The sequence below is a fragment of the Struthio camelus genome, chromosome 8, assembly GCF_040807025.1.
Source record: "Struthio camelus isolate bStrCam1 chromosome 8, bStrCam1.hap1, whole genome shotgun sequence".
Classification (NCBI taxonomy): domain Eukaryota; kingdom Metazoa; phylum Chordata; class Aves; order Struthioniformes; family Struthionidae; genus Struthio; species Struthio camelus.
In genome coordinates this window covers 15,902,157-15,925,773 of record NC_090949.1, presented here as the reverse complement: position 1 = coordinate 15,925,773, position 23,617 = coordinate 15,902,157, and the positions used below count along the sequence as shown (strand labels likewise).

The 23,617-nt window shown below is 39.7% G+C and overlaps 2 protein-coding genes across 11 annotated transcripts in view; one reads left to right on the top strand and one right to left on the bottom strand.

The window, feature by feature from the left end:
* Positions 1-454: 454 nt before the first annotated feature.
* Positions 455-22,570, bottom strand: DPH5 (diphthamide biosynthesis 5). Of its 5 annotated transcripts, none has more exons than XM_009685902.2 (8): positions 22,372-22,570; positions 21,532-21,716; positions 18,178-18,302; positions 14,800-14,908; positions 5,120-5,240; positions 2,803-2,842; positions 1,653-1,756; positions 455-708 (listed from the first exon to the last, which is right to left on the bottom strand). In XM_009685902.2, exons 2-8 carry the CDS (start codon positions 21,664-21,666, stop codon positions 482-484), a joined length of 861 nt encoding a protein of 286 aa, XP_009684197.1. In that variant the 5' UTR covers positions 21,667-21,716; positions 22,372-22,570; the 3' UTR covers positions 455-481. The 5 variants fall into 5 exon arrangements, with proteins under 5 accessions (XP_009684197.1, XP_068808354.1, XP_068808356.1 ...); XM_068952253.1 differs by having other exon boundaries at positions 22,185-22,382; XM_068952255.1 differs by lacking the exon at positions 22,372-22,570 and adding an exon at positions 22,047-22,169.
* LOC104151238 (uncharacterized oxidoreductase ZK1290.5) overlaps positions 21,971-23,617 on the top strand; it is a 56,347-nt gene continuing 54,700 nt past the window's right edge. For 5 of the 6 annotated variants that reach the window (XR_011142519.1, XM_068952248.1, XM_068952249.1 and 2 more), the window contains exon 1: positions 21,972-22,101. Coding sequence is in view for 5 of the 6 variants with exons in the window: in XM_068952248.1 (XP_068808349.1) it covers positions 22,017-22,101 (85 nt within the window). In the remaining variant the exon portion in view is untranslated. Of the gene's footprint in view, positions 22,102-23,617 lie in introns of all 6 variants that reach the window. The other variant, XM_068952247.1, reaches the window with a different exon arrangement.

Below are 23,617 nucleotides of genomic sequence, written 5' to 3'. Positions count from 1 at the left end.
CTTGGTTCACAAAAGTAAAGAATATTCTCACTCTGCTCTGTGTAAAGGTGGATACAGACCTCAGTTTTTGCATGCTATTGTATTGTTCTGCATTAATGAAAGAACTCCTGGATTCTGGGAAAGCTGAAATACCAAATTCAACACCTAAAATACACTTACTACAATACATGCAGGAAGCCCAATTAACATTGTAGCAAAAGTGATGCTGAATAGACATCTGCCACACTTCTTCAGGTCTGTCCTTGCATCTTCTTACCCTAGTCATCAACTTGAAGCTTATGTGGATGTAAATACACTGAACCAGACAAAGGGGTCCTGCAGTTTAAAGGCTTTTGGAGAAGTTTTTACATGTTATAAGCTAATAGTAGCAGGTACATCTTGCATTTTGTAGCCTCAGGTCATGTTGTCTTTCACAGCAACATACAATCTAAGTGTATTTAAGCAAGCTCTAAGATGGAATAAAAAAAACCCCTGTTTTTATTTAAAGGGTCCTTTTCAATGCATTATTTTCAGAGTTAGAACAGCTGTCAACAGAAAAAAGCTTAAGCATTTCTAATTCCAGAGGATGCATAGAACCTGTTACAATCATGGAATGTAGCGGACCACCTAATTCCACAGTGGACATCTGATGCAGCGTGCCTGAAGCAATTTTCTGATCAGGAGCACCCACACGTGCGAGGCCAACACAAATTGTGTTTTCAGTAATTTCTGTAAAAGATGAGATTCAAGAAGTGATCCTTTTAAGCCTTTTCCGGGGCCAAGTTCAAACCGTCACAAAAATGCTTGATTTATTGAGTAATAACCACAAAGGAAAGAAAATAAAATGCTTTACTCTTTGCTTAAGCTAAGGCTTAGTCAGAGGCAGAGTGGCCTAGAGAGCAAAAGCCTGTTCTTATAAACATCCCTACAGTACAGCTTTCTACTTTCTTATAAGTAGGAATGCAAAGGCAGTGGAAGTAGAATAGGAAATATATTCAGGAATTGTATTCACTTAGAAAAGACCACTGCTTCTGATTCATTTACACGTAGGATAAAACAGAAGGGTTATTTCCTTTCATCTTAACACAGCGTATCCAGAATAAGCTTTTAAAGGAAGGAGAATAGATGGGAAAATTATTTTTAAACAAATTCCTCCATGACAAGTGAGTTATCTTCATAACTGCTATGGATGAACCAAAACAGATTTCACCCCTGGTCTTAATAACCACATTCTACAATCTGTTGTTGACTAGTGTTAAGAATCCAAGGTCAAAAATCACAGCCCTGCATCTTAGGGTTAATCTAAATTAATGCTGGTATTCATGTAAAGCAGAGTGTGACCAATAGAAATAGAGAGATCCTTCACCATCTCACAACTCCAGTGGATCAAAGAACTCACAGTTTAAGATGGACAGAAACAATACAGGGTTACCAAACAGACTTGGACTAAATCTCCAGGAGCCACTCATACTCTTTCAGCTGTGTTCACTGACCTATAGGATGTCTGAACTCTGCCAAATCCATCTCATAATTAGGATTTAAAGCAGCCTAATTCCACTGCAGATCAAGAGAACGCTCAGATTAAAAGGAAGGGAGGAGAGTTCAGAGGCTCATCAATAAGTGTTAACAGAGAGTGGTAGTAGTAGCTAGAAATGTTGCAGTAATAATAGTACCTGGTTCTTCTCCTTGGAGCCTCCTATTTTTAATAATGGTAAGAAGCTGTTCTGCAGCTTGGTTCACGCTCATGTAGCGTGGTGGCTCATATATCTTCCTTCCCCTGCAGGGAAAGGAAATTAGAGTGATTTAACATATAACCTGTTCCACTATCCCTAATGTTCTTGCAGACTATTTCAGGTGAAACCTTTGAACCAGCAAATTGAACTTGAAGAGGGCCAGGGTCTCAGGCCCAGCTTTTTGGACAAGAGTGAAATTTTTAAGGAAGGAAGGAAGTCTACTGTGTTCTCAGCACACCTGAGAAACAGCAGAGCTCCAACAGGGCAGATCATTTAAATCTTAAGGTTTTGCACAACTGCTCCTGAAAGACACATTAGACCTAAATTCAAGGACCAATTAGTGTTTTCCTATCCAGTGCCCTGTAGACAAGATAGTTATAGACTAGAAATATATTCTTAAATGAAATGCTTCTAAGTTATTCTGCCAACTATGGATTGATTCAAATAGATTTTATTTTGGAGCTCCAAAACAAACAAACTTCAATGTTACTGTCAGACTTCATGAATGTGAATTTAAACCAGAGTTACAGCATGTCTGTAAGTATTTATATTCCGAATTGTCAAAACATACAGATTGCAGGGGGATGATTAGGATGTGGTTAACAGCTTTTTTCAGATGCCACTAAATGAACTGATTTAATTAAGCAATATATTAAAAAATTCTCCCATTAAGAAGTGTAGTGTGTATTCAGCACTTCACATTAATTCAAAATACTCTTTCAGCTATTAATTCTTCCTTATACTGGCTAGAATCAATCTATTTCAGGATGCAGCACTACACAAGACAGAATGGTAGTAAAATAACACTTCATCTGCCAAGCAGAAGGTTCACCCAGCTCTGACCTAATCCTTCTCATAGAAGCAGTTAAAACAAAAATTATCTGCTGCTACAGCTTCATTCAGTTACTGTAAATAAAGCCAGGTCCTACAGTAATCAACAGAAAAGTCTTACTTAAAAGAAACAAAAGACTATGCCCACTGAGAAGTACAAGAGTGTCGACAAGGCAGGTGAGTTCAGTAATAGACTGTGGGCAGAGAACCTTTGTAAACATGCTGTGAGCTTCCATATATTTTCAAAGTGATGACTTACTTCATTAGATTCTCCAGAGACTGCTCCTTCACTTTAATGTCTGTAGAACAAAATAGTAATATTGAAACACAGATTCCCTACAAACTTACCAGTTACACTTTTCTGTATAGTTAAAGCTTAGTTTACCTAGCAAATCCTGTAAACTTCATAGCAGTATTTTAGCTATTACAGGAAAGGAATATGGATTACAGCCAAAGTTTAACCCATTCTATCCCGCTTAATGTGTTAATCATAAAACACTATGATTTTATGCACTGTCCTTGGGTAAAATCACATGCAAGTTTCACAGATATTAGCAGAATAAAAAATATTGTTAAGTATAAAAATGGCAGGCATATTTACCATCGGAGAGGGTTACTAAATGCTAGGATGTTTAACCACACAAGGGTACTGGGACTACTCTTATGAATACTCTGTGGTCACAGAAGGTAGAACAGTATGACCAGATCGACAACAATTACATCACTACCATGCAGGAACCTAACTTTCATTAGCACTTCCTTTCTGTCCCAATCAAAATTTAGAACAATCTTCTGTTATGGGAAAAGGAGGATTTTGGAAAAAACAAAACAATACAAAAATAAAAAGGAGGAGGGGTCAGGTAGGAATCTACACATCTGTAACTTTACAAAACTGTACTAGACCACAACCTGTCTTGAGACAAATCATATGATACTAGTATGCATTACACTCCCTAAATACACTAACAAACAATCATATTATTATGATCTGTATTCAAATGCCATTAAAATACTATCAAAGTGAAAGCTAGACACTTTTTCAAACTTAATTAAAAAAAAAAAAGTCTCGCTTGGATTATGAGATCAACTCCTAAACCAAGGTGATTCTGCAAGATTTGCTGAAAGAAAATGCAAAGTTGCAAGACTACTGGGGCACAGCCTACCAAATTGCTTATATGTCAATAAAGTTGCTTTGAAATCAGATATCTATCAGCACTTTTTTACATCACATTTGCTTACCCGATAATCAAATTTAAAAAATTAGTTGAATAAACAATCAATACATACATCAGAATGACCAACTAGTGTTAAGGAAACAATTAACTTGAAAACTGATACTTGTTTTCAGCTGTGAGTTACAATCAGATTCTTATATGATGGTATGACAAATGTCCCTGAATAAAGGGATATATAATTAAATTCTACTATTTCAAAATTTTTACTCTTCCTGCTGCATAAAAAGAAATTAAACTCTTCCTGCTGCATAAAAAAAAATTAAACATAAAAAGGGAAAAAGTAGGAATGATTATGAAAACAAAGTATTCTTCAGATTCATTTTAATTTTAACATATAGTCATAATAATCCTCGTTTGAAACATTTCTGAAGTTATCCTTTAAAATAAATTATCAAAATTATGCTTTTTAGCCAAGTTTGAAAGCAACCAACGTTCAAGGCATTGGAAAGTTGGATGTGCAGTGATGCTGACACATTTAAATCGTTTCCTGATCAGGATTACTCCAGCTACCACAGAATTTGTTTTTACTTAAAATATTATTGTATCAAGCATTGGCAGATCCCAACTGTGTCTGAAAGGCATACAGAAAGAGTATCTAATTCTAGATACAAATAAACAACTGTCTTATAGCATATACTCAGGCAATTGCATAACCTATAAAAAGTTACCCAGACAGGTAGACTTAGTCAGAAGGAGGTTTTTAGCCTAGGATTGTTAGGCAGGAAGGATAAAGATCAGACAAAGCCATGGGAGAGCCTGAGGACAGACGTCAGCTAGAATCGCTATTCTGTTTTGGATCTATGATCAGCAAGGATTTTTTTTTATAGTACATAAGCTTCTCTCATGACAATCACCTTTTGCCAAAACATCATTAGATGAGATGATTTAGGAAATCAAATACCACCTCACAAAACAGAAGTGTGGTTAAACATATGATTTGGCTCCTCAAAGGTCAAATGTATTGAGTTCTAAACTAAGTCAATAAAACATAGCTCTAGTTACTGCAATTTAATCTGGATCCTGAGCTAGATCTAGCTTAAAATTATACTGACCATTAAAGCAAATACAGGCCTCCTGCTCCTGTTTTGACTTCTACAGTTGCACAATGTCTTACAGATTCTCTGAAGAAGAATGAGGACACTCCTGGCCACGGTAGCACGGACAGTAGCAGAACTGATTCTGAGTACACATGCGCTAAAGCTTTAATTTTTAGATTATTTCCACGGATACACATTAGCTGAGAACATCTGTTTAATCATAGGCTTCATCTCATGCCTATCACTGCTGTGTCTGGACACTGTGGAAGACGGTAGCTAAGGAACAGGGATAGCTGCTGCTTACCAAGTAAGCACAGTGTGTGCATTCCATTCTGCTTGTTCTTCTTGATCTTGTCAAAAAAGCTTTCTGGCTGCCATGTATCTGTCCAGAAAACTATAGAAACCGTTTCTCCAAAATTGTACAACTGTAAAACAAAACAAATCCAGTAACATACATATACAATTTTTAAAAAGTAGAAGAGAACACAAGACATAATATAAAAATATTGAACAGCTGACAAAACTAACCTCAGGACTTTTTAATGAAGAAAGAAATTTTACACCACAGCAAGCACTCTTCTATGAGAAGCTTAAGTTTGCTCTTTCATAAACACTTAACAAAACACTGCCTTAGAAAAAATAATGCTTTCTTTTAAAAAAAGCTGCCCTGCAGTTCTCTATATCTCTTGGTTAGTTCTAGTGCATTCCTTTGCATTCCTTCCTTTCTCTCATTTGAGCCAAATCTGTAACTAGTTAACTATTTCGCTTATGCCTTTACTCTCCGAACAGTAAAGCATCTTACAGAAGGACTACCTGTAAAGTTTTCATCTGTCCCTGCATTCTCCCTTTCATTGTGTATCAACTTTCAATCTACCTTCTGTTCTTTGTGACTTAATTCTGAATTTTGCCTTATAAAGGCAAAATGTTGTAAGGTTAGAATCAAAATGACCACTTACTATTTCTTACTGCTGTAGAAGATAGGCAGCTTCTAATAATACTACAATACTTGCAATGTTTTCCTAAGATTTGATTCTATTGCTACGGTATGATTTGTACTAAAATAGGTGCAGATGAAAGCTGTACCACGCAAGGGATGTTACAGTCTAAAGAGGCATTTGAGCTAAAGATCTGAAGACAGGGACAGATTGTGCATGTAGCAGAAAGGTGAAAATTCTTTTTATGCACATATAATAAAAAGAACATTGCTAGCAGATTCTGCTAAGTATACTCACTGCCTTCAGCCTCAGTTTTGGCACTATTTATTTCCATAAGTCCCTAATATTTGTGAAGACATTTGAAGCAATAGTCTTGCCAATTATTTCCAGTGATGCAAACGTGAAAGTCAGATGTAAGCTGAGGCAGATTTTGGCTTGGAAGTTTTGGTAACTCACTTGAAAAAGGGTAGAAGTGCACATCAGTTTTGGTGAATACAGCTCTGGAATGATGCCAGCCAAGATAGATTTTACAGCTTGCCAATATTCTGTCTGCTTTAAGCCTACCTGTTCTGCCAGAGATTGATAAAGCATGGAGATACTCTAGCTACAGTATTTTCTTCTGCCTGTACTCTAGCTACATGGTTCCTCAATGGTTGGCAATGACAAGATATATAAACTGACCTCCCCACTGCCTCTGTAAGCATGGAAGGAAAATTTGCTTCTCCAAGCCTGCTCCAGGAGGCATTGTGTCTGCTTAGCAGAGGAAAGGACCTTGCCTAGAAGTAGCTCTGACAGCTCTGTGCCATCGGGGGATTCCCCTGTATATACTTGTTCTACTGTGACATTAGGCTGTGGTTTTAGCTCTTTTACGCTGGCAGAGCAGAACAGAGAAGAGAGAGGGCAAGCAGAATTTGAATCAAAGTAGAAACATTTGTTTTCAAGGGATTGAGAGCTCAAATTTTAACCACTCATGCCGAGAGGAACAGCATTTATTCAAAGATTCCTGGAATATTACTGAAAACATTTCCTCTTTTAAATATTTCATTCTAGCACAAGGACAAGAACACGCAGCATACATTTCACAACCTAAAGGTTCTTCCAGTAACCTAAAAATAGGTTGAACCAACAAGTGCTCCTGGTGTAACTCTTTAACTATTTAAAGGCTACGGTTCTAGAAAAAGCAAAAACAAGCTGTTTTGCCTATTTTTCATTTGGCTACTTAGAGCTCTTTCCATTTTGTAGGCAATCTGAAGCACAACTATTGGAACAAGGAGTTCCCCTTTCTCCCCTCCACTGCTGGAGCATCTGGGAATAAGTTAACTTTTAATCTCATTGGTGAGGCAGTAGTGTACCTTCAGTCATCAACACATGCCTAGTACCAGCCTGACTGACCAGTTTACTATCTGCCATCTGAAAATCACTGCAGTCATTTCCCAAAAAGAAGTAGCCCTCTTTCAGTACAGAAAGTGGCCTCATGTTTTAACCACAGTTCCTTTGGCATCTTGATAACCTGAAGAAGAGAAACTTCTACCTCTACCTTATCACAAAGGAAGAGGTGTGCAAAAATGGGCAGAACATTACTACCTGACAACAATGTTACAGGTAATCAGATCTTTTGAACCACACTGCCACATCATAAAAACAGGCTGGATATCCAGCTTGTATCTCCTACACTACCTGTTCCAATGTTGTTATTTTCTCTCAGATGTTCTTTCCATTGAGCAATACAGAGATTCTTCCTACATCTTTGCCAACAAGAAGTTAAGTTATACTTTTTGTGCAAGCAGCACCACAGTCAGATTCACTGAATCTTTTTTTTTTTTTTTTAAAAACCATTGGCACTAGGTTTTGCATTAAAGTTTGAACGTCAAAAAACAAGAAAACATTTCTGTCAAAAAGGGCTTGTCTGTTCACTAGAAACAACTTCAGAACATCTTCAAGAAGTGCGGATATCATGAGAAAACCACAGTTAACAGTCTCAAAAAACTATACAGTTTGGTTTCTTGGCAGCTAGACAGCATGGAAGTAGCTTCTACACCAACAGGATGTAATGGGGAGTATTTTCCTAAATGCCTTTGCAACTTATACTCTTGTACTAACTAAACTTTTGAAGAATAGATTTCCTAGCATTAATGCAGGCACATTTTTTATTTTAAAAGAAATAAAAGAATAGAAAATACTGGAAACTTTCTGGTATACCAAAAGTCTATGAATTCTGTGGAACTGAAGCAATGAAAGGCATATTGTTTGTTTTTTGCCTCTTACAGAACATTGCACAAAGTTGTTTTGAGTTCTTCAGTTCACACTTTCATGAGTTCCGAAGAAACTGTAACTTTCCATTTTATTCACATACATAATATGAAAGAACATCTGACAACTTTTGGTATTGAGGTGCCTGTCTGCTCTCAGTATTTTTAACCATTCTATTAATATTTCTTGCTTTACTTGTTGTTTGTATAAGCAATATTGATAGCTAATTGTGAGGCCAGAATAAAGTATGAGAGAAAAAGTGCTGTATCATGATCTCAGTTCAGAAAGCCTGCACATAAATGAAATTTCAAAGGAAACTACAGAGCAACTTCATTAATGGCCTGGCTGAATGACATTAGAAACCTGAAGCTGTCCAGATCACCAGAAGCTCACTTAAAATACTGGTGTGGCCAATCACCACGAGAATATAGAGCATGAAAAAGAGGAAGGAGTTGAGACTAAATAGGGAAATTAAAAAAGGAAGATCCCCCATCCCCTCTTAAAAGTACTAAAGCAAGCAGGAGAGAAAATGCAAGATAGTATTAAAGGGCAGTAGGGCAACAGCTGCAGAGAAACCAAGAAGTAAACATTTCAAAATGCAGACAGTTATTTTTACAGCATCTTTCCCAGAATTATTGCTATATCAGCTGCAATGGTGACACTGCAGTTCTTCAGTTAAGAACCTACCTCCTGCTCTAAAATTTGAGGATAGTTTCAGAAGTGGGAACATTCCAGGGGAAGAAAGTAATAAGGAGTCTTGTCATTACGTTTTTCAGACTCAGCACCTTTATACATATGCAAATGCTTGTAAACCCCATAGGACTATAATGATATTCAACTATGTTCTGTGTGGAGATGGTCACAGGTTACATTGGAGACTACTCTTGCAGGACGAGAGCATTCTGCCAATGAAGCCACAGCACAGCCTGATCACATCCCACCGACACCAAGAGGCTGTTGCTACTCTGCCAATTCCCCAGTGGAATTTGGATAGCATGCAGCACCTTGCATCATCCCAGGTTGTGCATTGATAAATTCCAATGAGCGTATACTGAAAGCCTAAGACATGTTTTATCTTTGTTGTAAGAATTTTGCTGTGATGTTATACAATGTTAATCCTCAACCTAACAAGTCAGATTTTTGTCCCCTTATCCTCTATAATCAGTTAACACCTTCACATCTTATCTACCTCACATTAAAGGGTTCCTACTGTGCTATTTATTATATATTTTGCCAGACAACAACTTGGAAAGTAGAAGGATCAGCAACAAAGAGGTAGCAGGAGTCAGTCAAGCTTCATTTTTGGTCATTATTGGTCACACAAAACAATCGTAAGTTTAGACCTAGCCCTTTATGCCATATTATCTAGTACCACAGGCTCTGAATGCATAACATGAGAATCTTCACGTGAAATGGACGTTTCTACAATTCACACAGGGCTGGAACGCCTTTCCATACGGCAAGTCAACAGGTTGGCTCAGCTGTCTCATGAACCTCCAACCCCCTTAATTAGTGCCAGAGAGGAGGGGGGGGGGGAAAAAAAGTAGGAAAAAAGGATATCTGGCTGAGGATAGCCCACTCCACATGATTGCAGTCTTCAGAATGCAGCTGAGACAAATGACATACAAGCAGGTGAAGGGAGGAACACTTTTTTCCCCTTTTGGCTGCCCCCTGTACCAGTACTTAGGAAACAGCCACTTCAGAAGCAGAACAAATTCAACTATCAGAAGACTCAAACTTATTCCATGAAGCAGAATCAAATAAGATAGGATTCACCCTCAAAAGGTAACATTAGCTTGTCTTTAGTAACCTCCTTAGACTCTTCCCAGCAATACTAGACAATGATTCCTTCCCATCCTACTCATTTCAGTTACTAAGCTGAAACAAAGATATCTAAATGGAGACATCAATCTGTTCTGATTAAACATGTGTTTCTGGGTCTTTTACACTGGTAACAAATGACACGAAGTTGCACAACAAATATGAGTAATAAAATAGTGTAACTAATAATGATTTAACTTCTAATTGGTTTGAGAAACAAACACTGAATTTTAAAAGGCTCAGAAACAACTAGTCAGCAAAAAAAACAACTAGTGATAGAAAATGGTTTATAGTTTTTGTGAATAGAAAACATTTTGCAGAGAGCTTCTCAAATTAGAGTATTTTTGAAGGTTAAGGCACAGAGGGAGGGTGAAACTCAGAGGTTCTATTCCTGCAATTACTACAGGTTTTCTGTTTGACTTTCAGCACGGCAAGTAATGATAGCATCCCTCAGGTTCCTTATCTAGCAGTAATACTTCTGTACTTGACACGGAAAGCTTATTCAACAATTAAAGACTCAAAGATAACATGGTAAGCACCACAGAAGAGCTGCTTTTGTGTTTCAGATACAAATGATCAGCTAGTAGTTAAAAGGCAAGACTACCTTGTAACTGTAATCGTGTTACAAGAATTAACTGGACAGCTAAGAAAAAAAAAATCAGTGAGATGAGTCACTGAAAGAAAAGAAAGTACAGGCAGATGTTTGTTCTGAAGCTATTCAGGTGGAAAGTGGGTATGCTTCAAAAGAAAGACAAGTCTTAGCCATAACATGTTTTTTGCTAGCTACCTTACCAACACACACACACACACCCCCCACCACACCCACACTTACAAAGCTAGCAAAACTATTCTCCCAGAAATGAGTGGCTATTACTTTGGATCTAGTCATGTTTATTAAACAAAGATATAAATGGAACTCATTGTAAAAAATGGGACTGAATGCCTCGGAGTTGTAATGGCGCTCCTTGTACAAGGGGAAGAGGTTTGACTCTTTCCTTCCACAAAGACCTTTCTTAGTAGCTCTAAGGCACAAAAAGAAAACTGGTTGCTAAAGACAACTTAAGAGCACACCACTTAAAGAATCTTGAAGCAGTTCAGACCATTCCTTATGTTTTGATACTATGAGCAGGAAAATAATCTGCTTTCAAGTTAAGGAGGGATTTGTACATTTAGAGTAGTACAAAGAATATACACAGAATTTTAGTTAACTAGCAGGATTAACTAATTGGATATCTTTGCTGAAGCTTAAATCTGCTCACTATATTCTATCCTAGATGTTTCCATGTATCTCCCTTCAGAAAATCCTGTCTCATCTTTCTTTTCTCTTTCCTTTTCCTCTGTGGATCTTCCATCTTTCCTATCTCTTTCCTTCAAACCCCTTATCTCAGTCCTTTGTCTCCAGCCGCATGGCTCGTCTCCAAGTTTGCACTTCAGTTCTCAATCATCTTTTACACAGGAACGCTAAATCTCAAGCCATTTCAATTTCTGCATCATTCTTTTGCAAGCATCATAGGTCAGTATGATGCAGAGTAAGACAGACTAGACTCTTTCCTCCATCTTCAGCTTGCAATGCTGAATGCTACTCTGACAAAGAAAACTGAGGCCACGTCTTGCTCTTAGGGTAGCCGAGCAGTGGTAGAACAAAGGTGACTCTTCAAAATACCGAGTTTTCCAGACCTACAGAACTAGAGTCCAGCTGCTAATGATGAAAGCTGAAGTGCACCACTAGTTGTCACCTATTAGAAGTGCTTTGTGCAAACTTTAGTCTTTCCTTGGGGACTTTCCCCCCAACATCCGATTTCCCCAGCAGCGTGCATAGATACCAAACCTTATGACTTACTTCATTAGCCTTTGTTCTCAACTATAAGAGTCATAGCGATCAACCTACTTAAATGTCAGATTCCAGACAAGAGAGGTTCATCTTCAGAGAACATACTAAGAGGCAATTCATATGCAGGCCATTTGCCTCTTGGTTCTTCCTCTGCTTCTGTTTTCATTTATTTTTGAAGGAAGAGATCTTCTTCAGACTTGAATAAAAACTTGACACAGTGAGACACAGCAAGAACAACATAAAGGGGATAGCAACAGCAGATCATGGAGCCTTATGCTCAGTCTAGCACTTTACTTAATTATTGCAGCTTTCAATAGCTGCAACTCATTGTATCAATCAGCAGAGAAAGAACTTCCCAGAAGTTCAAAGAGTTTAGTTTTTAGAACTAAAAAAACCTCAGGTCTTTATAGAAAGCAATCTTCACCCGTGCAGTCTCAAGACAGCCACTGATTCTGTTAGGTTATATTGGCAAGGCAGTAAGATTTGTTTCTGGAGGTTTTTTGCAAAAGAGATTCCTCCTTCTTCACTAGATACCTGCAAAGCGGGAAGAAATGTCTTTATGCTCTTTGAATGTGAGAAACAAACCATAACTAACGTTCTGAACTTAACATCCAAAATGTAATTATGCTACTCACACATTCTGCAGAGATTGCTGCACGATATATGTGATATATGGGATCAGAAAGCTTACTCTCCTGACTTCAGGAATTCTCTACATTGCAGGAAAACTGTACAGCTTCCAGCACTTTGCTGGCTGCACAGAAACATTGCAGATGTTGCTGATGACAAAATACATGTTCTTTTCTTTTGTGAACATACAGGGCAATAGCTGCCTTTTACTGAGGGTCTAATCAGCAGTTACAGCTCACTACGCACATGGCTTTCAGAATAACGTATAAAGGTGTTTCCTGTTTTTCTCTAGTAAAAGAGAAAGAGGTTTTGTATCACAATCTGATTAAAACAAGAAAAAAAGCCAAGCCTTTTCTGTGGTGAAGCAAAAGAGGAATCCCTGCTATACTTGACAGCAACTTCACAGTTTGAAGCACAATAACTGCAAAACCAAATTGATGGCAGGAGACAGCCACATAACATGCAGAGGTGAAGACTGTTGAGAGAAATTACAAACCTCCACCACAATTCTAACTAAATCACAGGCTGCTTTTTAGTGTGATACCCTTCATTTGCTGTTCACACTCATAAGATGCAATTAAGAGTTAAGCATACGGCTGGTTATAGTCCTGTCTGGTAATACAATGTGATCACAATTTCCTAAAATGTTTTTTACAACAGGAATGTTGACTTATGAGAAGGCAGCCCCTCCCAAGCCAGAACGGAAAAGGAGACTATTGCCAGAGTGAATAACATCACATTTCCTTCATGGTCTGTTCCCTCCCCTCAGCGTGGGTTAAGGAAATATTAGCTAATTTCCAACACTGCGCATACATGAAAAATGTATACAGACTTTTTGTGATATACTCCCAGTTAGTTTTCTGCTCTCTTTTTTTCAGCCACCCTTGAAGTTCTACACTCTTTCCTATGCCTAACCAGAGTTGCAGGGCAGAGCAAGCTTTCAGAAAATTTTGAGTCAGCTGTACTCTTTGGGAATATGAGCCTTGCATCTTCTTTCCTAATGGGCTTAAGAGAACACTAAAAAAGGTGCTGGGTAGGAGAAACCGCTTGTCAAACTTTGAGCCGCTATAAAGCCAAAAGGGGAAAGGGTGAGTCCCAGCCTCAACGCTGGTGCTACCCACCCAAGTAAGTGCAGTCATGCGATAGCTGCCACCTGTCTGCTGTACATGCAGAATTTAAACATTAAGGAGTCAATTTCCTTCCTAAAAGATAATTTTGCGCGAGTCTTACAGCAATAGGCAGGTGTCACTAAGAAAGTGCTTAGAGGAAGAACTATAAAGATTGTGACAATCCTGCGCTGCATCCCCTTTTGTACTAGCATTCTATGTACTAGCACGAGAATGGGTATCGACGCACTGCTACTAAACTGCCAGATCAGACAGGGCTCTCACATTTCTAAACCATGTCATCCAGGTGTGATCAAAACTAGAGATTATACTCATCCCATCGCAACAGATTTTCTGTTGCCAGGCAGCACTGAAATAAGGTGCTGGAGTTTGTCAGTGTTTATTTTAAGTATCAGTTGTTTGTTGAAATAAGAGATGACTTTTTTTTTTCCTGTTAAGTTAGGAAGGAATGTTTCCTCTGGCAATGATGACAGCAGGTTGTTCAGACCCTCAGCTCCTCTCTGCAGCACCCTTACATTCCTGTGCTTGCTTATAGTCTCAGCAAATCTCAAGCTTTGTTTAAGGCTTCCTATACAAAGGGAACAATTTTGAATGCTGAGAGGGCAGCACAGGTGATGGTAAGAGAAGAACATACCTTATGCTAAAGGAATCAGTAGGAACAAGAGGAGGAAGCTGAAACTAGTCTACATGTGATTAGCGACACTACATACATTGGTATAACATTTTTCATGCAGGAAAATGAGTTGTACGCATGTAAAAGGAAGTAGTCAAGGATTTTCTTGCTGGCCATTAGATCTTTGCTACCTTAGCCATGCAAGAAACGCCGAAACTGTCACTTGTTCTTTCAGTCCTTGGCTAGAGCAAATCCAGTCTCTCAGCAGATGGGCAGAAAGTGAAGACTGGTCAACTCAGGAGAGAAAGAATGCATCATATGCAAAATTCTGGAACTAGTTACGATCCAAGGTGGACACCTACCCAGGCCTGCGTACGTATTCCTGTTATTACAAGAGCAGCATATTTCTCAAAAGGATAACAACCTAATTTCAGAATAAACTTATCAAGTGACCATCAGTAGTAGAAGGAAGCTAACATGGGCAAAGCTTTATCTGTAAAGCAACTTAAATATCAGAGTCTTGTAGGGGGGTAAGTTAGAGGGGAGAGGAGAAGTGTTGCTATGCATTTACACATGCACTCATAAGAAGGTACTTGTGCTGGTTTTGCTGACGTGTAGCATGCTGAAAAGGAAGTGTTAACAAATTCTGACAGCAGAAATGTACAATTGCTAAAGATCTTCAAGCTTTAGATTGCAACATGCCCTACTGCATTAGTAGGGAAGCTCACCAATTCTAAGTTCAGCAGTCATGGAATAGCATATATACAAAAAAGTTACCTGTAAACCACAGCAGCCCACTGCATTCATTATTGAAGCATTATGAACGACCCTGTATGGAATCCCCAGTTTTACTGCACGTAGTACTAAATCACTGTGCGTCGTGGCTCTGTGGTAAGAAGGTAAAGGGGTTAAAGACTGAAAATATACAGTAGGCGAGCATTACTAGCACTGCAGTTTGCTTTGAAAGCAAAATCAAACCCTTCACAAATAAGGCAATGCAGAGGTGTCAAAAAGGCAACAATAACTTGACTTATTTTTATGGGAAAGTAAAAACTGCAACAGAACTCCCCTATTTTGTTTTCCCCAGCTGAAAATACAGGCAGCCTCAGTGTGCTACTGTTCTTTGCAGCTTTCTGGTGTCATTAAAACTGCAACACTAGCACACTTGTTACTTTTCAAAGTAACTTCGGCAAATATTTGAAAAGGAAAATTCCATTTGTTCTTTGTCTTCTGCAGGTGTCTGCTGGACATCTGTTGAATTGTAAATATGAGCACTACTTGGCATATACTTCAGCAAAACTCTAGTACTAATTTCCTTATGCACTGCATAGACAGGCCTTCTCTCATCTGTGCCAGTGCATGCTAGGAAAGCAACACTCAAACAAGCAGAACTTTGAACAGATTGAGGTGAGCTGTGTGCAGTACTTGGAGAAGCCATCCTTAAAGTAAATCAACTCTTAAAATATTTAAGCCAAAATTACTCAAAATAACAATGCCTAGATTTGTTGAGGGAATAAGTTTATTCAAAAGTAATTACGAACGGTTCTAGTTAAGTTTATAAATAAGCTCAGTTTGGCTCCAGGTATCTAATACTCAAACATCTTGCAATGACTGGAGCAAGAATCACTGTACTTGCAGTTAACAAGATTTGGGTCAGAATCCTTTTAAGATGGCAAGTAAACATAGATCCAGCGTAGTCTATCTTGGAACAGTAGCAATTTTGAAATGTTTATCTTGCTTGCAAACAATTCAGATAAGTGTTAGGAATTACATTTTTCCACATGAAATATGGAAATGTACCTACCCCTCACCTGAATTTATCAAATCTAAACAACAGCTTTAGTCATGTCCTTTTCCCCACAGTCCTGGCCATAACAGAGAAGGAAGCAGAGAAAGAAATAGCATACGCAGATCAGAGTAATTAAATAGGAAGAGTGCATTCACCCTGGCCAGGTTCAGTTCCCATACAAAATTCCCTTGATCTTTGGCCTGATAATTTCCACCCTGCACGTCTGACTAGCACCATTCAGCAGATCAGGTGCTTCAGATAGTAACACAAACGTGGCAGCAGCTGGCAGGATTGTAAGGATGAATCATTAAAAGATCAGTTTCACTGGAAAAGCCAAATAGAGGAATCTGAGAAATCCGGGACCTGATAAAAAACAGACTCCCAGATCCAGTAGACCTCCGTAAGGTTATCTAAAACAAAACTCCCATTAGTAAATAAAATATGCTCCTGACTTCCATAAGCAAAGGTGATTTAAGAATGCTTGCTGCAAGAGACATGGGGGCTAGTTTTAGTGCCTTATATTATTCCCTTCACACACACAGGACAAGGGGCACTGGAAGATGTTGTGGTTATGCTAATGCTGACCAAGGGATCAGCTGGCTTTATTCACTGAAATTTGCTTCAGCCAGTATTTTTTCCCTAGCAGAAGAGCCCTCAGCCAATACTAACAAAAGGCCTGATGGAGTTAGCCCTCTGTACCCAGGGCTATGCTAATATTTTCTGTCACTGAGATAGCATTCAAGAAGTTTCAGGGGTAGTAAAAACATGAATATTAGCACAGGCTAGATGAAAGTGGGTTTTCTGGTATGATACTAAAATTATTAGGTTCCTGATAGCACAACTACAGTTGTTACCACATCTCCAGAGGAAACATTTGCAGTGAACAACAGTGAGGAGAACTACACCATGGGCATTGCTAGTTTCTTCACCTTAATCATTAGCCACAGACAGCTGAGATTTTCTAAAGATTCAGCCAAATCCTCTTTTACATGCAAACATACTTGAAATCAACTGCAGTTACATGGTTTCTGTCCACTTCCCATGCAGCTTCTCTTAGGACAGAAGCATTCAGTCCTCTTTCTTAGAAATTTCATGACCCCCTAAATCCATAGGGCTCTACACAGAGATAAGAACAGTTCTAGCTGCAATTTTAAGAGCTAAGAACATAAATATTTAGATAGTATCAACTCATTATAAAAAAGGGTAGTTTTCTACAATGCTGAAGTATGCTAGTTATCAAAATTGAAGTATTTAGTCACTGAAACCATTGGTGTGCGAGGCAGAATGAAGATACTGCTTACAAGAAGAAATTACATCTCCATAGATTGAGTTCTTGCTTTGTTTTGTTTAGCCTTCTATGTTTACTTATATCAGTCCCTGGATCATAACACAAGAGTATAGGTAATGTAGCTCTACATGAATGCTAATTCTAACATTAACATGCATTGAAAGAATAATTAATATTTCTGAAATATAGCATCATCTGCCCCTCAGTACTAGCTTAATGTAAGATTCTCTTGGCAATTCCCTTCATCCTGTATTTACATAAATTATCCACTTTTGACAGATGCGCACACTGCTCCTCTTTTTCATAGACTCTCTATTTTCTCCTCCCACAAATAGAGTGCTCAGTGATTTGATTTTTCTTGTGGTACCCTTAACACTGTGGTATAAATCATGAATCACCAGCTGGAGACTAAAAGCTCTTCTGTATGGCTTGGCATTACAGATTGATGACGCCCGACTGAGAAGACAGAAAGAGATCCTTCTGGTGATTAAGAAAACAAAACAAACAAACAACAACAAAAAAAGCTATACCTTCCAGCAGGAATACGAAACAGAAACAAAAGGCTTAATAAACCAAACTAAGACACTTATAGTGACCTAAGTGACATCAAGACTAGCATATATCAAAGCAGAAGCACCCTGCAATGAAGAATCAGCATTCATTCTAAAACAACTGAGAATAAAAGCCACAGTTTATAAATACAAATCACAACTAAAAGAATACACTCTCAGAACATATTGCTTTTCTTGATTATGCCATAGCCTAGAATTTTTGGTTAGCAAAAAGCCCTGGAACAACATGTTCTCTGTGAAGGCCAGCATGGAGAATGAAATGATAGTAAATCACTGCTGAAAAGGAGATTTATACATCCCCGAGCTCCACATTCCTATCTATAAGGGACGTCTGGGTGAGGAAACTGCAAAGCAAGATGAAAAGTAGGGAATTGTACATATATCTTGTATGATATAAAAGCGTTCTGAAAAAAAAAAAAAAGCAAGCTTCACAGCTCCATTTTACTAGATAAATAAACAAAAAGTGATCAGGCTAGAGCAATAATTAAAACGTTGCATCATCTTACCCAAAGGGATCACCAACCACAAGAAAAGCAACGTCACAAACACCAGCTTCTTTTAAAATGCTATCTGCTTCTTGTTCCACTGTTTCTCGATCAGCCAAAATCAATTCTTTTCCATAAAACTCTTCCTAGAAAGTGAAATTAAAAAGAAAAACCAAAATAAGACATTTGGGATTGTTCTCATCTCTCTGTGTTCAATACAGGAACACCGATCACATATGCGGGAAGGGCCAGATCAATTATATCTCCAGCCATTTGACCCATGTGTTAGAAAACCCTATCTCCTCCTGCAAGAACATCTGAGCTTCCCATCAGGCAGCTCCTGAGTTGACAAATATTACTGCCAGTCATATTATTACATCAGTTTGACTTTCTTTATGCCATTTCTATCAGTTCACGAGCTGCTGCACAAGTAACCTGTTTACACCCACAGGCTGAAGGTCCTTGGGTGGCCACTAGGCATAGCAATGTGGCCAGTCATCCCATTGAAAGTCATCTCCCACTCAAGTCAGAGCCTAACTACTTAGGCTAATTATAATACTAACATCATACCTGACACAAACAGGACACTAGCTATTATTATAACCCAGTTTTCCAGCTTTTATTTTTCCTTAGTATGTTGTAACTAACCACATCTAAGGAGTAAGTTCATATCAGTCCTTCACCTTTCAGTAAGGAATAACGTACCACGTTTGCAGGTAAACACATTTGACTGTCCTTCAAACACTTCCCTTCAGCAGCTGAAGTAATCATGAGATCTCTTTGCATGTTTTAAATGTATTTGCAGAATACAACCTCAGATGTGTAATAGAACTTCACTTAGTTCTAAGAACATGCTTACTGATTATTTCAAACATCTCTGTCTCTGTAAGTCAAGTTTCACCATACATTCCACATGCTGTTTACATGATTAGATAAAAAGTTTTTTCCAGGGCATGGACCAAAATCAGCGTTTTTGTTCTGATAATATTCAGCACACTTGCATGGTAATACAAATACTTACCAGCTGTTAAAACTGGTAAGCTACGTATGGTCCAAAAAGGCTTTCCTCTGACTTTTCTTTTGAGTTCAGTGGTAAATTTGTCTTTGCCTACAAAGAACAGTGAATTGACAAGAAAACTACCATAATTGTACAGAAGAGAAGTGGGGCTTCCATAAGAAAAAGTACATCCAAAAGCTAGAGTACTAGGCATGGGACCTCAGACATTGGGTTTGGTTGCCTCTTCTAAAGATGACCTCCTCACTTATTTTTGGATAAGTTTCGCTGCCTCTATAAAACGAGGGTACTATTCTCCTTGTGAAATAACTTGCAACCTGTTCAAGTCCTATAGAAAGGGTACCAAAGACATACATAAACAAATCTGATACCAGTGATTCAGAATGGTTAACACTACCCTGGAGTACTGCTGAGGTCTATACTATTATTAAGAGACAAGAATTAATTTTGACACCCTACTTGTTTTTCTTAAGTGTCTTACACTACATGCACATTAGCCAGTAGTGGAGAACAACAGGAACGGATCTGTAAAGCAAAACAGTTGATGCTAAGAATCCAGTAACAATGATATATACATTTTAGTATATACTTTAGTTTACCACCAGAGCAGACTAACTCTAGTCCAGTACTGTCAATGAATGCTCTTTAGAAGCTGGAGCGCATTCCCAGTGCACACCTCTCAGTTTATTTCTATCCAAAGGAATGCATTTGCATGCTGTGAGACTGCTCCACAACGCAAACCAAGACACATTAATGTGAGATTATTAAAAGCGTTCTCCTGATCTAACCTAAAAACGTAGGCTGATTAGGAGGTCACTAGGTCCAAACAGTTCTTTCACCAAATTGAGGGTGATTTAGACGGTCAGCTTTGAATAGCTTTGAATACATGTTTAGATAGGCCAACAAAAATACACTAAGCAAGTCATGTCATTTGAATTTTGAGATTTGAATTTAAAAGCATCAGCAAAGGAAGGTTTCCAGAAATTTCCTGCAGACAAAAGTACCTATTCCATCTTTTAAGAGCCTTCCCATAACTTTTAATGTTGCTCAGGAGACTGACTTTCAGATTACCAAAAAATCCATTCAGCAGTGTCACTGGTATCTGAAGTGGCCTGTAATATCGACACCTGGTGATTAATTCCTATATTCCCTCCTAGTGTTCCCTCCCTACAGTAAGACAGTATGTTTTACTTTGTTTTTATTGCTTACGTTCCTATTTCATCTCTGGAAGTCAGGGTTTCCAAAAGACTAAGTAATATATATATATTTTACTCAAAGGTTTGTTTTCAGCTGCCTAGAAGCCTTCTACTAAAAGTCTCCTTGATAGAAAAATGCAGGTTTTGCAAAGCAAAAATATTCAAAGAATCAGTTCTATTTTGCCAGCTTTCTAGCTATTCAACAACAAAAAAAATTGTCATGAACAGATTCATTCCAACTCAGGCTGCTTCAATGTATTGAGTTAAACAGAAGTAGACAGAGTGTATCTACATTGTAAAATACAGTAGATATACCAGAAACGGCACCAAATTTTCTAGCCTAGCAGTGTCTGGTAACAACATAAGGCTGACTCCAACCTAAAAAGCTCACATTACTATATGTACATACAGCTATGCCTACACACACATGAAGCATTATAGCTATACTGCTTCCAAGAGCCAGCTAACTACACAGCTTATATGGAGCAGGGACCTCTGTTCTGTGGGTAGTTAAGCCTCCTTTTTTGGTAATGTTTCAACATTATCTTTCTGTGACCAGCAGACCCATGAAAACTGTAATTTTTTTTTTTTTTTTAAAAAAACACCTAGTGTCATCTTCCACAAAGCACATTTACTGACAGAAACTCATCTCCACGTCATTACACAGCCCACCTCAGACCAAACTGCATAATCTGTTCTGGGAGATTCAGCATGGTGAGACTGCCTGGCCCACACAGAAACATGAAAATCTAAGGTGCTCAAATGATTATCCCCAGCAGACATCCTAACAGCTCAGGCAAATACACAAGCTCAAGGCACCAAAACAAGAATTTATTTTTTAATCAAATCTGACATTTTTCTAAGTAGGTTCGTCAATATTTCAGGCTACTCTTATCCTGTTAGAATTTGAAACAAAAGCAAGCATCAAAATACGAATGCTACTTGCAGGAAGGAAAGTTTTGTTTTTGTTCCAGTCTTTTCACAAGGTAGGAAAACATACATCCCTATAAAACATAGCATGTAAAGGTCACATATGCTCTCCTTATAAGCACACACTACTTTTTTTTCCCTGTTGAAGTTACTGACCTCCCACACTCAGTACCCTCCTTAATACTGCCCGTGGGGTACCTTAGAGCTTTGTGAGACAGCAGGGGCCAAACCTACCAGCACTTCCTTCCCTACAGTGAGGATGGACGTGTAGGCCTCTAGGTACACCCTGCGGCACTGCCTCACCACCTCCAGACCTTTCACCGTGATGTCCTTCGCATCTCCCAAGCCCAGTCCGACCAGGTACAGCATGTTAAGGCGAGGGCGTCAGAGGTGCCAGGACCTGCTGCCAGCGCCGCCACCTACCGCGGGAGGGAAACGGACATCAGCCAGGGGCGCCTCACGCCTCGCCGGCCGCCGAGGCCGGCCGCCGAGACCTCCCCCCACGGCCAGAGCGCGGGCAGCCGCCCGGCCCCGCTAAGCGGCCCCGGGCTCGCCCCCACCGCCGCCCCCAACAGCCCCTCTCTCGCCTGCCAACCACGCCGCTCCCAACCCGGCCGCCCCCACTTTACGGCGCTCCGCGGCCGCCGCAGAGGCTGCCGGGAGTTGTAGTCAGCCAGGCAAGAGGCCAGCGGAGAACGCGCGGGCTGCGGCGGTTAAGCATGGCCGCGCGGCAGGGGGGAGGGGCGCACGGGTGCCCTACGCTGCCGCTCGCCAGCGGCCGGCACATCCCGGTGCTGGGGCTCGGTAAGTGCCGTGCGTCGCCCTCCCGCCATCGGCCAAGCCGCCTCTAGTCCGGGCTGCGCCTCTCAAAGGAGCGGCGAACGGGCCTGGCTGAAACTCGCGCCGCCGAAGCTCCGCCTGCGCCGCCCCCGCTGAGCGACGCTGTGGCATAGCGGGGGGCTGCTGAGAGGGCTCCGGGGCCGCCCGGCTCGCTCGGCGCGGGCGCGAGGAGGCGGGTTTGGCCCGCGGCGGGCCGCGCTACCTCCTGAGGGGACGCGGCTGTCAGCCTCGTACCGGCCTTCGCCCCGGATTGCCTGTGCTGCAGCGAGGCGCTTCCTGCCCTCTTCTAAAAGCGTATTGGGTGGCTCTTCTCGGCCACGTTAAGTTGAAGCTGGAACTTAGGAGATTTCTTCCGCTTCCCTGCGGCAAAGCAAGCGGAGAAACAGGTGCTTTTCCGCTTGGGAGCGCAAATGACTCCTCCCTCTCCCCCCCCGCCCAGTATTATGCAGTAATTTTTATGATGTTCAGGAGTTTTGTTTAAAGCAGAGTTTCTTATCAGAAGTTTTGTAACATCAAGGGGTTTTTTTTGTTTGTTTGTTTTTCTTCAGCTACTGCTGTTGCAGTCAAAAGCCTGTGTAGGAATCTCAACTTTTATTTAGAATCAGAAGGCCAGTGTAACCTCCTGTCTCATGGTTGCAGGACAAGGTGGCCTTTGTATATTTTGAAAGAATTCAAATGCTGTGTCTGCTAAACCCTTTCAGTGGTTTGGAGGCTGCTATTCGTGCAAGTTTTTATGATGGCTTTAATAGTAATCGTATTTTTAGGAAAAAAAAAAAGAGAGATTCTGTGCTTGAAATGTGACAATGGAAGGAGAAATGAATTTTCTATTGATAGTAAAACTAAACGTGTCCAGATGCAAGTTATTAGCAGTGCGGTGAAGACTCCTGCATTAGAATCAGTAAGACTCTTAAAGATTTTTTTTAATTAGTGTGAGTATAAAAAAAAACAGAAATCCTTTCGAGGTCATATTAGTTGCCCAAGTCAATGCTAGTGATTCTTAAGGAAAACTATTGAATTCAGTTCTAGCAAAGCAAGGCTGCAGACTAACCAGAGTATACCGCTGCTATGAATATTCAGGCATGAAAGTATCTGAAATTGAAAGAAGGATTTTTTTTCCTTCCTTTCTTCCCCTTCCCTGCTCCAGGGAGGCAAACAAAGCATTCCCCCCCCCCCCCCCCCGCCCCACATCAGCTGCTTGAGAATAGAGGGAAAAGCATTTTTGTGTTTATTGAACTGTAGATGAAAAAGCCCAAACTTGTCTTGTGGTAGTATACTCCTTTTAGCTGTATGAAGGAACATCAGGTTTATGCTATCCCTGTTCTTAGTGGTGGATTTTCTGGTGATTCAAAAGAGGCAAAATCTTACCTAAATAAAGGGCCTGAATTACCTATTCTGATTTACCCTCCCTGCTCACACGTTCCTATGCTGACTTGGAAAAACAGGTAAATGTCAGTAATTCTGTTGTTACCATCCATGCTGT